Raw genomic sequence first — 12,393 nt, forward strand, 5'->3', positions numbered from 1 at the left:
CGCTGGAGGGCCACTGGTCTCCTCTGCAAAGGCCCCAAGTCTGGCAGAGGAGGGAGGATTCAGAAGGCCCTTCTTAGTCAAGGGCTCCGATGAGAAATGGTCCGTCAGGAGGAGGTCAGCCGCAAAAATACCCTCAGGGATTCAAAGGTCTCCGCTGCCTCTTGCCTGAGGAAACCCCAAGCCCAAGGTCAAAAGAAGGACCTCAGACTGCCCTGTCAAGGTCCGAAGCGCAACTAGCACTAGAGGGGAGGATTGTCACTGCGCACAGTTCGGTTGTGGGACTTCAGAGGGAGCTGTGGAGCTGTCCTTGGTCGGGTCAGCCAAACTAGGACCTGAGGGAGGTGTCAAGGGCTGGGAGCCCCGCCCGGAGAGGAGGGGCAGGAGGAGGAGACTGCAACCGGCTCACCAGAGGCTTTGACTGTCGGAGTGGCTAGGGATGCCTAGGTGCGTCTCGGAGCTCAGCGCACCCCATACACACACGCCTTCCCACGACCTGGTAACTGGCGCTCATCCCGACCGGACTTCACTTCTGCAAAGCACCAAGGTGAGCCAAAGTCCCAAGGGAATGGTCGCCAGAGCTTGTGGCCAGATGTGTCCCTACGCCACTGGATTCTGGGCAGCTAGGTGGAGTATTTGGGACTTCGAGGCGGTCTTGGGCGGCCAGTAGGTCTGCTGATCCCATAGCTTTCTTCCCTCGCTCTCTGCTCCACAGCTTTCCCGACTGGGAGATAACGCTGGCTTCTCTCTGATTAGGGTCTGAGCGGCCCGCCCTAGCCAGCTGCATTCCCCAAATGCAGCCACTTCCAACTGGCAGCAAGGGCAAAAGCGGCTTACAACCTTGGGACCCGGACCAAGCTGCCCTTGCCCGCTACTCAGGCAGGGATGGTTAATGAGCAGTATATCCCTGTAGCCTTGACTTAGTGCATGCACAGAGGTGGGAAAGAACTGTGAATACTCCTGGAGCAGGGAAGAGTCCCCGGGTCTCCCGGCTCAGCTCCTTGTTATAGCCACATTCCAGCTGCGAGAAGCCCCAGGCTTCTCTCAGGGATCCAAGTTCCGAAACGAGGAATCCTGAAAAACCGACTCCACTGACCATTCAGACTTGCTACGACCAGCCCCTGGCACTTCGCTAAAGTTGCATTCTGTTTTCGGTAGAATAATTCGGTTAGAGAGAAAAGGGAGGGAAAAGTTAAGGCTTTAAGTCTGCCACATCAAAACAGGTTCAAGAGTTCTTAAATTGTGGCTGGCCCCTGATGCAAGGTCCTGTAGAAGGTGGAAGAGAATGGAATCAAAGAGCCAGGCAGAGAGATTCAGTTTCACTAAAAATACATCTTCTGTCATCAGAAGGAAAGAGAGTAGGCACTGATTCAATTTCCAGGAAGCTTAGAGAGAGGGCTCTTGGCTGCTGGCCTCAAAACTGGCTGGATTGTCTCCTCAAGTGTCGGGATAATATTGATGGAAGAGGGGGGAAACACGTTTGGGAACTGCTGTTGATGGTAATAGATAAGGGCAGAACAGATGGATGTTTGAACAGTGAGCCACTCTGAGGTTAGGCACTATGAATTTACAGGAAAAAAATTCCAGTCTATTTCATGAGTTCTTTAGCAGTGCTCAACGACTGGAAAGCAGAAGAGAAATTAAGAAATCATAGTGGAAGTTGCCTAGCTATAAAGTTTGCAGATGGGTGTTGGGAGGGAGTGGCAAGGGATCCTAAGGTGTTCCTTTGTTGTTGAGTGGTATCCAACTCTTCTTGACCTCATTTGGGGTTTTCTTGACAAATATGCTGAAGTGGTTTGCCATTTCCTTCTCCAGTTCATTTTACAGATGAGGAAACTGAGACAAATAAAGTTAAGTGACTTGTCCAGGGACAAACAGCCAGCAAGTGTCTGAGGCTAGATTTGAATTCAGATCTTCCTAGCTCTAAGCCTACTGAGCCAAATAACTGCCTCCTTAGAACCTTTGTTGTTTACTACCTGTGTAACATTAGCCAAGTTGTCTTTCTGTGCCTCAGTTTCCTTTTCTGTACAAGTGAGAAAATGAAATTAGATGAACTTTAAGGTCTTTACCAGCTCTAAATCTATGATGCTGTAATCTAGATAGATAGATAGATAGATAGATAGATAGATAGATAGATAGATAGATAGATAGATAGATAGATAGATAGATGTTTTACTGTGATCACAAAATTTTTTGCCCATAGGAAAAATAATACACTATCTCCTTGAAGCTTTACTCTTGATACCTGTTCAAGACTGAGGCCACGTCCCTAGGACTGTTCTCAGTTTGTCATGCTGACAAATATATTTTCTTAACAAATCTAAGAAAAGCCAGGCTTATTTTTCACCAACCTTGCAAAACACTCAGAAGCAAAAAGCCCCTGTCCCTCCTTCCATGAAGAAGGTATGGGGAGGAAGTGTTCATGGTGAATATTTCTAACAAATAGCCCAAATCAGGTATTTCTGAATATCTCTTATTGGTCTAAAAAATAAAAGATGTGAAACCATCAAAAATCAGTTTCATTTTTCACCCATTAATCCATCAGGATTTTTGCAGGTTGAGCCTTTTTTTTTAAGTTGTTAGAGTAAAAGTATAGAAATGACTCCTGGGACTAAGGGAGCAGAACCCCAGGTACCGGTTGAAGTAAGCTAGAGCTATTTGGCTACCCATAGTCCAGTAGTTTACTGATTCTTTGTTTCCTAATACCAGATGACTTATTTCCCTTCCTCTGGTCACAAAACCAGGTCTTTGGACTGAAAACCCGTTGTCCATTGTTTCCACCATATCATACTGCCTAATACCCTCCCTCACCCTTGCTGAACTTGAGAATTTCTTATGGGGAGTATTGGAGTCAAAGATAGAAGAAATATTATGGTGGAGAAAAGAAGCCTGAAATCCAGTTTCCTGGCCAAAGAGCTTGTTTTTCAGTCATGTCTGATTCTTTATGACCCTATTTGGGGTTGCCTTGGCAAAGATACTGGAGCAGTTTGTCATTTTTCCTTCTCTAGTTCATTTTACAGATGAGAAAACTGAGACAAACAGGGAGTTCAGGTCCTTCAACTAGTATGTGTCTGAGGCCAGATTTGAACTTGGGACTTTGTGACTCTAGGCCCAGCATTCTATACACTGTACCACCTAGACACATACAAAGTGAAACAATTGTCCATGGTACAGGATACCAACCCTTGCCATATCCAAGTCCCTGCATTTTCCTTCATCTTGCTAATGCGTGGATGATCATAGGATTGCTATAAAGGAGTGGCCTTAGAGGTGATAGGGTTCCAGATTGAGAGCAAGCATGGGTCTCATTTTCATCTAGTCAGATGAGGGAACTGAAGCCCAGAGAGAATGTGACTCCCCTAAGGTCACAAAGCTCCTTAACAGCAGAAAGGGCATTTGCATCAAGGTCTTCTGGCTCTACTCTTTCGCTGCACATATCTATGTAGTTATCCAAAGATTAATGTACTATTCAGTTGTGGATTATCCAGACCTTCCTCTTTCACTTCCTCCTCTTACTGCCCCTTGTTTGAGTCAGTGCTAATGAGGTAGGGGGTAGGGAGTAGATTGCATTTACCACAAACTTGTAGTCAAAAGATCTGGGTTCAAATCTCAGTTTCAGTTCTACAGACCTTTATTAATCTCCTACTGTATACCAGCCAATGTATTAAAGATACAAAGACAAGAGTTTTTGTCCTGCCTTTTCCCTCAAGTGGTTTCTATTCTCCTGAAAGAAAATACTATGCATTCAAATAAGTAAATACATGCATATAAAAATCAAATGTGTGCATACAAAATTCAATACACACATATACAATAAATACAAAATAATATCCAGTAAGGGCAGGAGAACACTAACATGGGGAAGCCTGAGGAAAGGACCCATAAGGAAACACCTTATATAAAAGGCAAATAATCTGTGCTTTTTTTTTTTAACCTTTACCTTCCACCTTAGAATCAATACTGTATATTGTTTCCAAGGCAGGAGAGTGGTAAGGGCTAGGCAATGGGAGTTAAGTGACTTGCCCAGGGTCACACAGCTGGAAAGTGTCTGAGACCAGATTTAAACCTAGGAGCTCCAGTCTCTAGGCCTGGATCTCAATCCACTGAACTACCCAGCTGCCCCCATCTGTGCTTTTAAAAGATATATAATACCATATGAAAAAGGTGAGGAAAGATAAGCTTTCCAGGAATGTTGGGCAGTTTACGCAAAGAGAGAGATACAGGGTAGAGCAAGTAGGTCCGTTTGTCAAACAAGCATTTACTAAACACCTACTATGTGCCTGGAACTCTGCCATGCCCAAAGATGACAGAGAAAGGCAGAGAAAAAGAAGATGACAGTGACAGAACTTGGCTAAAGTTTGGACCTTGGAGTGAGAGAAAAGGACAAGTAGAAGCTCCCAATGGATCCTGGATGACAGAGAACAGTGGGGTCCTTGACTGTAATAGGGACCTTTAGAAGGCTCAGAGGGTTCATAGGAAAAATAATGAGTTCCATTTAGGATGAAGAAGTAAGGTGAAGTCATTTTAAGAAGATAGAGATGAGACAACTAGATAGTGCAGTGGATAGAGAGCCAAACCTAGAGATGGGAAGATCTGGGTTCAAATGTGGCCTCAGACACTTTTTTCACTTTATAAACTTGGGCAAATCATTTAACTCCCATTGCCCAGACCTTACCACACTTCTGCCTTGGAACCCATATTCAGTATTGATTCTAAGGTGGAAGGTAAGGGATGTTTTGTTTTGTTTTGTTTTGTTTTTAAAGAAAGATAGAGAGAATAAGAATTGTATAAGGCTTTCAGCACCAAAGAGAAGAGTTTGCATTTTTTCAAGGGGCTAAGGGGAGTCATTGAGGTATCTTAGACAAGGAAGTGATGTTTACTACCACTTTGGCAGCTGAACAGAGGATAAATGGATTGGGGAGAGACTAGATGCAAAAAAAATCAATTAAGGAGCTAAAGCAATAGCCTAAGTGAAAGATAATGGGAGCTGGAACTCTTGTGGCCACTTTATTGGTGAAGAAAAGTGGAGTTATAGAAGTAGAGTTGAAGGAATTTGGCATATTACTTAGTCCCTTTGACCTAAGTTTGATCATCTTTAAAATGGGTGTAATATTTGCACTTTCCACCTTTCAAGGTTGTTGTAAGAATTTGGGCAATTCACCTAACCCCAATTGCCTAGCCCTTCCCATTCTTCTGCCTTAGAATTGATACTTAAGATGATGATCAACTGTGAAAACTTGACTATTCTCAGCAATGCAATGATCTGGGCTAATGCTGAAAGACTTATGATGGGGAATGATATCTACCTCCAGAGAAAGAATTGTTGGAGTTGGGTGGATGCGGATCAAAGCACACTGTCTTCCACATCAGCGTATTTATGGTTTATTTGGGAGTTTTGGTTTTGGATGAGTGTCCTCTTATAACAAGGACCAATATGATATATGTTTTGCTGGATAATACATGTATGGCCCAGATCAAATTGCTTACCATCTCAGAGTGAGGGGAGGGAAAAAAGGGAAGGAGATGGTTTGGATTTTTTGAAATTCTGGAAAATATATGTTGAAAATTATTATTACATGTAACTAGGAAAATAAACTGTCTGAATTTTTTTAATTGATACTTAGATTCTAGGATAAGAGTTTTTTAAAAAAGAATCAAATGAGATAGAAGAAATCTTTGTCACTGTAAAGTACTCCACAAATATGAATGGTTCTAGTAAAAAGCATAGTTAGAAGACTTCACAAATTGTCTCTGCAGAATTCATGTTTTTATAACTTCAATAAAGTAGCAAAATGTAAAATAAGCCTATAAAAATCACTAACCATTCTGAATATTGCTAACAAAACCAGCAAAAAAAGATAATGAAAAAATTCTATTCAATGGACAACTAGGTAGCTCAGTGGAAAGGGCATCAGACCCAGAGATGGGAATCCTGGGTTCAAATCTAGCCTCAAACCCTAGCTGTGTCCCTAGGTGAGTCACTAAAACCCAGTTACTTAGCCCTTACCACTCTTCTGCCTTGGAACCAAGACACAGTATCAATTCTAAAACAGATGGTAAGGGTTTTTTGTTTTTTTAAAGAAGAAACTACTCAAAATAGCTATATAATGCATAAAATATTCAAAGTTAACTTATCTCAATACTCAGGACTTATAAGACAACTACAAAACATTTAACAAATAACAGATATAAATAATCATCAGATGTCATTGTTTGTGCTAATTCATAAAAAAATCACAATGCTACTGAAATTAATTTATAGATTTACGGTCATATTAATTAAATGAATAAAAACCGACTGCAAAGAACTCATTTTTCTATACAGTTCCTATCAGAAAAATCCAAAGTGGATTTTCTTTGCCTGATCCTTTTTAGTAATTCATTAGTTAAACCTCTAGGAACCCTACAGGCTGGATCAGTAAGTGTAAAGGGAGAAAACAAGACTCTTTGGCAGAGACCATAGTTAAAAACAAACATCCTGGAGAAGAAGCCAAATTCTATAAGTGCAAAGTATTCCGTAGATAAAAGGAACAAGATTTTCCTCAGGTCTGGCTGGCATTAGCCCCAGAAGGAGGCTCCTCCTAAGAATGGACATGAGAGACAAGAAAGGGACCAAGAGAAACGATCAGGGAAGGTCAGGTTTTTGCAGACATGCCTCTTTCACTTACCACCTGGCCTTTTCCTACATCCCTTTTTAGGTCTGATCTTCACCATGGCTCCTGGGGAGAAGATCACAGCCAAAATTAAAAAGAACTTGACTGTGACAGGTCCTCAGGCTCCCTCCATCAAGGAGCTGATGAAATGGTATTGCTTGAACACCAACACCCATGGCTGCCGGCGGATTGTGGTGTCCCGGGGCCGTCTGCGCCGGCTTATTTGGATCATGTTAACACTCTCAGCTGTGGGGCTCATTTTGTGGCAGTGTGCTCTGCTGGTCCTCTCTTTCTATACTGTCTCTGTATCCATCAAGGTCCATTTCAAGAAGCTCAATTTCCCGGCTGTGACCATCTGCAATATCAATCCTTACAAGTAAGAGACTGGGTATTTAGGAACAGGGAAAGGGTCTGTGAAGTAATTTACAAGAGCTAGCCACATTACTCAGGACACTGGAATCCTCTTATAAATAGAATCTGCTATGGTTACTCTGATAAAATAGTTTATTTGTGTGTATGTCTGCATAGATGGATGGATGGATGGATGGATGGATGGATGGGTGGATGGATGGATGGATAGATGGATAGATGGATGGATCGAGGAACTTACTGCCTAGTAGTTTAAATAGAAAAACAGAGGAAAGTAGAATACACAGTAATAAATATTACTAACAAGAGAACCTTTGCTTAACATATTGGCCTCCCACTCTTAGAGTAAGCCAGAGCTGCTTTTAAGCTATAGCTCATCTAACCCAAGCTATCATTTTTCAGACCCAGGTCCATTCCCTCTCTGAATTAAGGTTTTAAGCCTGACATAGATTCAAAAAGGGAAGTACAAACCCAAAAAATTTGCCCAAATAACTTCTAGCATTAACTGAGAAGCTAAAGACATCAGACTTGGTTGAACCTTACTTCACTGATTGGGATCCCTGGGCATGAGGCAGGGTAGCCCCTAGAAAACAAGTCCTAGCAAAGAGACTGTGGGGCCACCCTCTGACTGCCTGCTGAGGAATCTTTAAGACTGTGTTATGACATAGATAGGAAGTAGCTTGAATTTTGCCAGTGTATAGGGGAAAGGGGAATCTCCAAAAAGTGACATCTCAGCTTAGTCAATCTCAGATTTCCTGATTCCTACACCTCTAGCCTAGGGTACCAAGAATGCAAAATTGCAACATCATTAATGCTATCCCAGTCTGTAGGGTGGTGGGATAACCATTGAACTTGGACTTAGAAGACCATTACAAGTCACTTAAACCTGTGTTTGTCCTAGGCGGGGGAGATGCTTGGGAAGGTATCATGAAATCAGGTTCTGGCAAAGTTTGGGATTTTGTTCAAGGTAGTGTGAAAAAAGACACAGTATGCTCTTCCTGCCTTGTACAAAACAGGGACGGTTGTCTAGGGTTGGCCTCATTTCATTATTCACGTTTATCTCCTGACAGGTACAGTGCCGTGAAAGAACTTCTGGCTGGTCTGGATCAAGAGACCAAAAATGCTCTGAAGAATCTATATGGGCTTTCTGACATCAAATCCCGGAAGCGGCGTGAGGCTGATCCGCCACAATCAGTTGGAGGAGATAGCCATTCAAAATTCATAAACTCTCTGCCTCTTGTGGTCTTTGAGCCAGATGATAGAACCAGAGAAGCCACCGATCTCCTGACAGGGAGGAAGCGGAAAATCAGTGGCACCATTGTGCATAAGGCCTCTGATGTTATGCATGTGCAGGAGACCAAGAAAACTGTGGGCTTCCAGATGGTGAGGGTCGTTCTCTGGATATTCCCTGGTGTGTGAATGTGTGTGTGTGTGTGTGTGTGTGTGTGTGTGTGTTGGTGTGTGTATATATGCATGTACTTATACCACTGTCAGTCCAAAGGTAGACCACACATATAAAGAGGCTGCAACTCTCAAATGAGATTTTTTTGAAAGGAAAAACATAGTTCTGCAAGCAGTTCTTAAACTCCTACAATGGAGGCAGCTAAGAGATTGAGCTAAGGATTGAGAGCCAAGCCTAGAGATGGGAAATCCTGGGTCCATATCTGGCCTTGCTATGTGACCCTGAGCAAGTCACTTAATCTCAATTGCCTAACCTTTATAGCTCTTCTGCCTTGGAACTTAGTATTGGTTTTGAGGGAAGGTAAGGATTTTTTTTTAATTGTAATTGTTACTGTTTTTATTTATTTCCCTTCACCCCCCACCACCACCTTTCCCTCTCCCATAGCCGACGCATGATTCCACTGGTTATCACATATGTTCCTGTTTCTAACCCATTTCCATGTTGTTGGCATTTGCACTAGAATGTTCATTCAGAGTCTCTCCTCAGTCATATCCCCTCCACCCCTGTAGTCAGGCAGTTGCTTTTCCTTGTTGTTTTTACTCCCACAGTTTATCCTCTGCTTGTGGATAGTATGGAAGGTAAGGATTTAAAAAAAAATCCTACAACATTCCAAATATGTCACTAGATGCTAGGTATAAAGCGAAAAATAGCCCCTGCACAGTTAAATAAATACAAAATTCCTCCAAAGAAAGTCATTGTATTGGAGGAGCAAGGGGGAGTTGTAAATAACAGGGAGGATAAGGAAAGTCCTTCAGTAAAAGGGAACACTGCAACTGAGCCTGGAATGGACGTAGAGATGCCAAGAGACAGAAGTGTATATATCTATCTTTCTTCATGCCCTCCTAAGGTGCCTAGCATAGCACCTAGCACACAGTAGGCCCTTAATAAATGTTTGAGCAATAATTGAGTGAGCAATTATATAAATATAGATACAGATGCATATCTATGTATATAGGCATATATACACACTGGAATGTATATAGGCACACACACACACACACACACACTGGAAAATACCATTCATTTTAAGGTTACACTCAAGTTTTATATGTCAGATTTGGAGGGAAGGAAAATGGCTTATATTCATATCCATGCACTTTAAGTAGAGGTGTGTTATTTCTGCCACATGTTGCCACCTAGACCTATTCTGCCTGCCTGGGTCCATTCTTGAACTTTTCAACATATGAAAGGTTATCAGTAGCAGCAACCATCCTTGTCCAAGACCCTAGGGGAAAAAATGAATCTTGTCCATGTCATATGTCCCCTATTCTCCCTGGCCCCTAGGTCTACCTAGAATTCTTTAGTATAAAGTCAACCCCTTCCAACTCTAATTACAAGGCACCATCCTCACATGAGTCTACTGACATCATGATACCTGAGTTCTATCTAAGGTACCTAAGCTAAGAAACTGAAATAAAATTCCATAGCCTAGGCATTCTCATCCAGGTAGAAGATAGTTCCCCGCCTTGTTCTAGTTGCACATTGCGAGCAGGGGCTAACAAATACCACTTCACTTCAATCTCATCCACAGTGTGCAAACAATGGCACCAGTAATGACTGTGCAACCTATACCTTCAACTCTGGGGTCAACGCCATTCGGGAATGGTACAAGCTGCACTACATGAATATTATGGCACAAGTGCCCCTGGAGAAGAAAATCAACATGAGCTACTCTGCAGAGGAATTGCTAGTGACCTGCTTCTTTGATGGAGTATCTTGTGATGCCAGGTCAGCAGGGGACACGCCACTTCCCTCACTCCATTTTCAATCTTGAACATCTTGCCACTGAGGACTGTAGTTCCCACCATAAGAGCTAAGTTGTAGGTTGTACAAGCCGAGAGTGTAGTAGGTGTCCCAGCCCTGACTCTCCTTTTTGGAATCCTGTTCCCTCCCTTTATTGTACAGTTGACACATGATTGAGAAGTTTTAGTGGAAGAGGAGAAAGTGAATGGAGAGAAGCCAAGACTGGTTCTTGATTTCCTACTAATACTACTACTGTTACTATTAGTGGTGATAACAATAATAATAATAATTGCAGAGAAGGTGCCAGTCTGCATCAGTAAAGGAAGTTTCCTCACCCAGGTGGTTCCTTATATCAATTAAATAACAGGTCAAGTCTCTATTCCTATTAACAATAATGATTTTTTAAAATCTAGCCTATGATGCCATTAGTATAAGGAACTCTCAGAAAGGAAACTCCCTCTACCAATGCAGATCAGCAATAAGTTTAGGAGCAGCTAGGTGGTGTAGTGGCTAGTGCTGAGCCTGAAAGTCTCATCTTCCTGAATTAAAAAAGACATTTACTTGCTGGGTGGCCCAAGGCAAAACACTTAACCCTGCTAGCCTTGGTTTCCTTATCTGCAAAATGAGCTGGAGAAGGAAATGGCAAAGCACTCTATTATCTTGCCAAGAAAACCCCAAATAGAGTCACAAAGAGTTGGACCTGAATTACTGATTTCATGGTTTGTTCTCTACCTATGCTGACCCTCTAATAATAATAACAAATTGACCCAACGGTGGTCATAGTGAGTCTATCGATTATATCTCAGCACTTTCATTCAATTGTAAAAAGTAGTTATTTTACCCACTTCATCAGTGGTTCTTAAGGGGTAGTCCTTCCTGAGATCCTTTCATTAGGTCCATGATTTCTTTCTTCTTAACATTCTTTCTTTTTAAATTTTGAGTTCCAAATTATCTCCCCTCCTTCCCCTTTCCCTGCTTACTGAAAAGGGAAGCACTATGATATCAATTAAACATGTGAAATCATGAAAACGTATCAATATTAGCCATATTTTAAAAAAACAAGAAAAATAAAGTGAGAAAATTATAGTTTAAGATCAAAATTGTTTTCATAATCATACTAAGATGTTTTAATTTTGAATATGGTAATCCATATAAATGAAAATTCTTTGGGGCAGGCCCTCAATATTTTTGCAGAGTATAAAGAGTTGGAACAGCTAGGTTGCTCAATGGGTATAGAGATAAGCCTGAAGACAGGAGGTCCTGGGTTCAAATCAGCCTCAGATACCTAGCTGTGTGACCCTGTGCAAGTCACAACTCCAATTGCCTAGCCCTTACTACTCTTCTGCCTTGGAACCAATATGTAGTATTGATTCCAAGTTGGAAGGTGATGGTTTAAGAAGAAGAAGAAGGTAGAAATTTTTTTTAAAAGAGTATAAAGAATTACCAAAGACCAAAATGTTTAACAACCCTTGATCTACATATAATCTGCAGAACATTAAATATAAGAGAATTATGACAGGATGATGACTTGTCCCAGGACTATTTCTATCTGGATTCAGTCAAAAAAGATGAGAACAAGATGAATAATAATAGTGCACAGAGACCTAGAGACATAGAAGGAATCAGTGGGGAGAATAGATAGCAAGGCAAGTAATGATTGGAAGAGGTAGGGGAAGAAAAACAATTGATAACAACTCCCAAGGAAGTGGGGAAGGGGGAAATGAACTATATTAGAGTCCATAACACATCAGTGCTCTCCTCCCTGACTTGCTTTTGTTTAAGGGATAAGACAAACTCATTGAAGAATCCCAGATGTGGAATTGTCTAACTCATTTTTATCCCTCAGGAACTTCACTCTTTTCCATCATCCAATGTATGGGAATTGTTACACCTTCAATGGCGCCCCCAATGAGACCATCCTCAGTACTTCCATGGGAGGCAGTGAATATGGTAAGAAAATGGGGATTAGGGTCTCTCAAAGGTGACTTAGTGATATTAGGACACTGGGAATGTGAACATCCTTAAAGAAATGCCTGTTTTCCTTCCTTCTGCCAAAGATCTGGGATGTCACTGCCTATCTCCCAGAATGGTCTCAGTAGGAACCATTTCTTTCCCTCTTTTACTGACTGATACCCCAAGATGCAGAACTAAAAACCATTAGAAGTCAAA

General features: G+C 41.8%; 1 protein-coding gene across 1 annotated transcript in view; it reads left to right on the forward strand.

The window, feature by feature from the left end:
- Positions 1-394: 394 nt before the first annotated feature.
- Positions 395-12,393, forward strand: part of SCNN1G (sodium channel epithelial 1 subunit gamma) — a 28,486-nt gene continuing 16,487 nt past the window's right edge. The window contains exons 1-5 of the mRNA XM_001367707.3: positions 395-544; positions 6,696-7,026; positions 8,090-8,402; positions 10,013-10,209; positions 12,071-12,174. Coding sequence (XP_001367744.2) covers positions 6,710-7,026; positions 8,090-8,402; positions 10,013-10,209; positions 12,071-12,174 — 931 coding nt within the window. The 5' untranslated portion in view covers positions 395-544; positions 6,696-6,709. The remainder of the gene's footprint in view (positions 545-6,695; positions 7,027-8,089; positions 8,403-10,012; positions 10,210-12,070; positions 12,175-12,393) is intronic.

This window comes from Monodelphis domestica, chromosome 7 (assembly GCF_027887165.1).
Source record: "Monodelphis domestica isolate mMonDom1 chromosome 7, mMonDom1.pri, whole genome shotgun sequence".
Lineage (NCBI taxonomy): Eukaryota > Metazoa > Chordata > Mammalia > Didelphimorphia > Didelphidae > Monodelphis > Monodelphis domestica.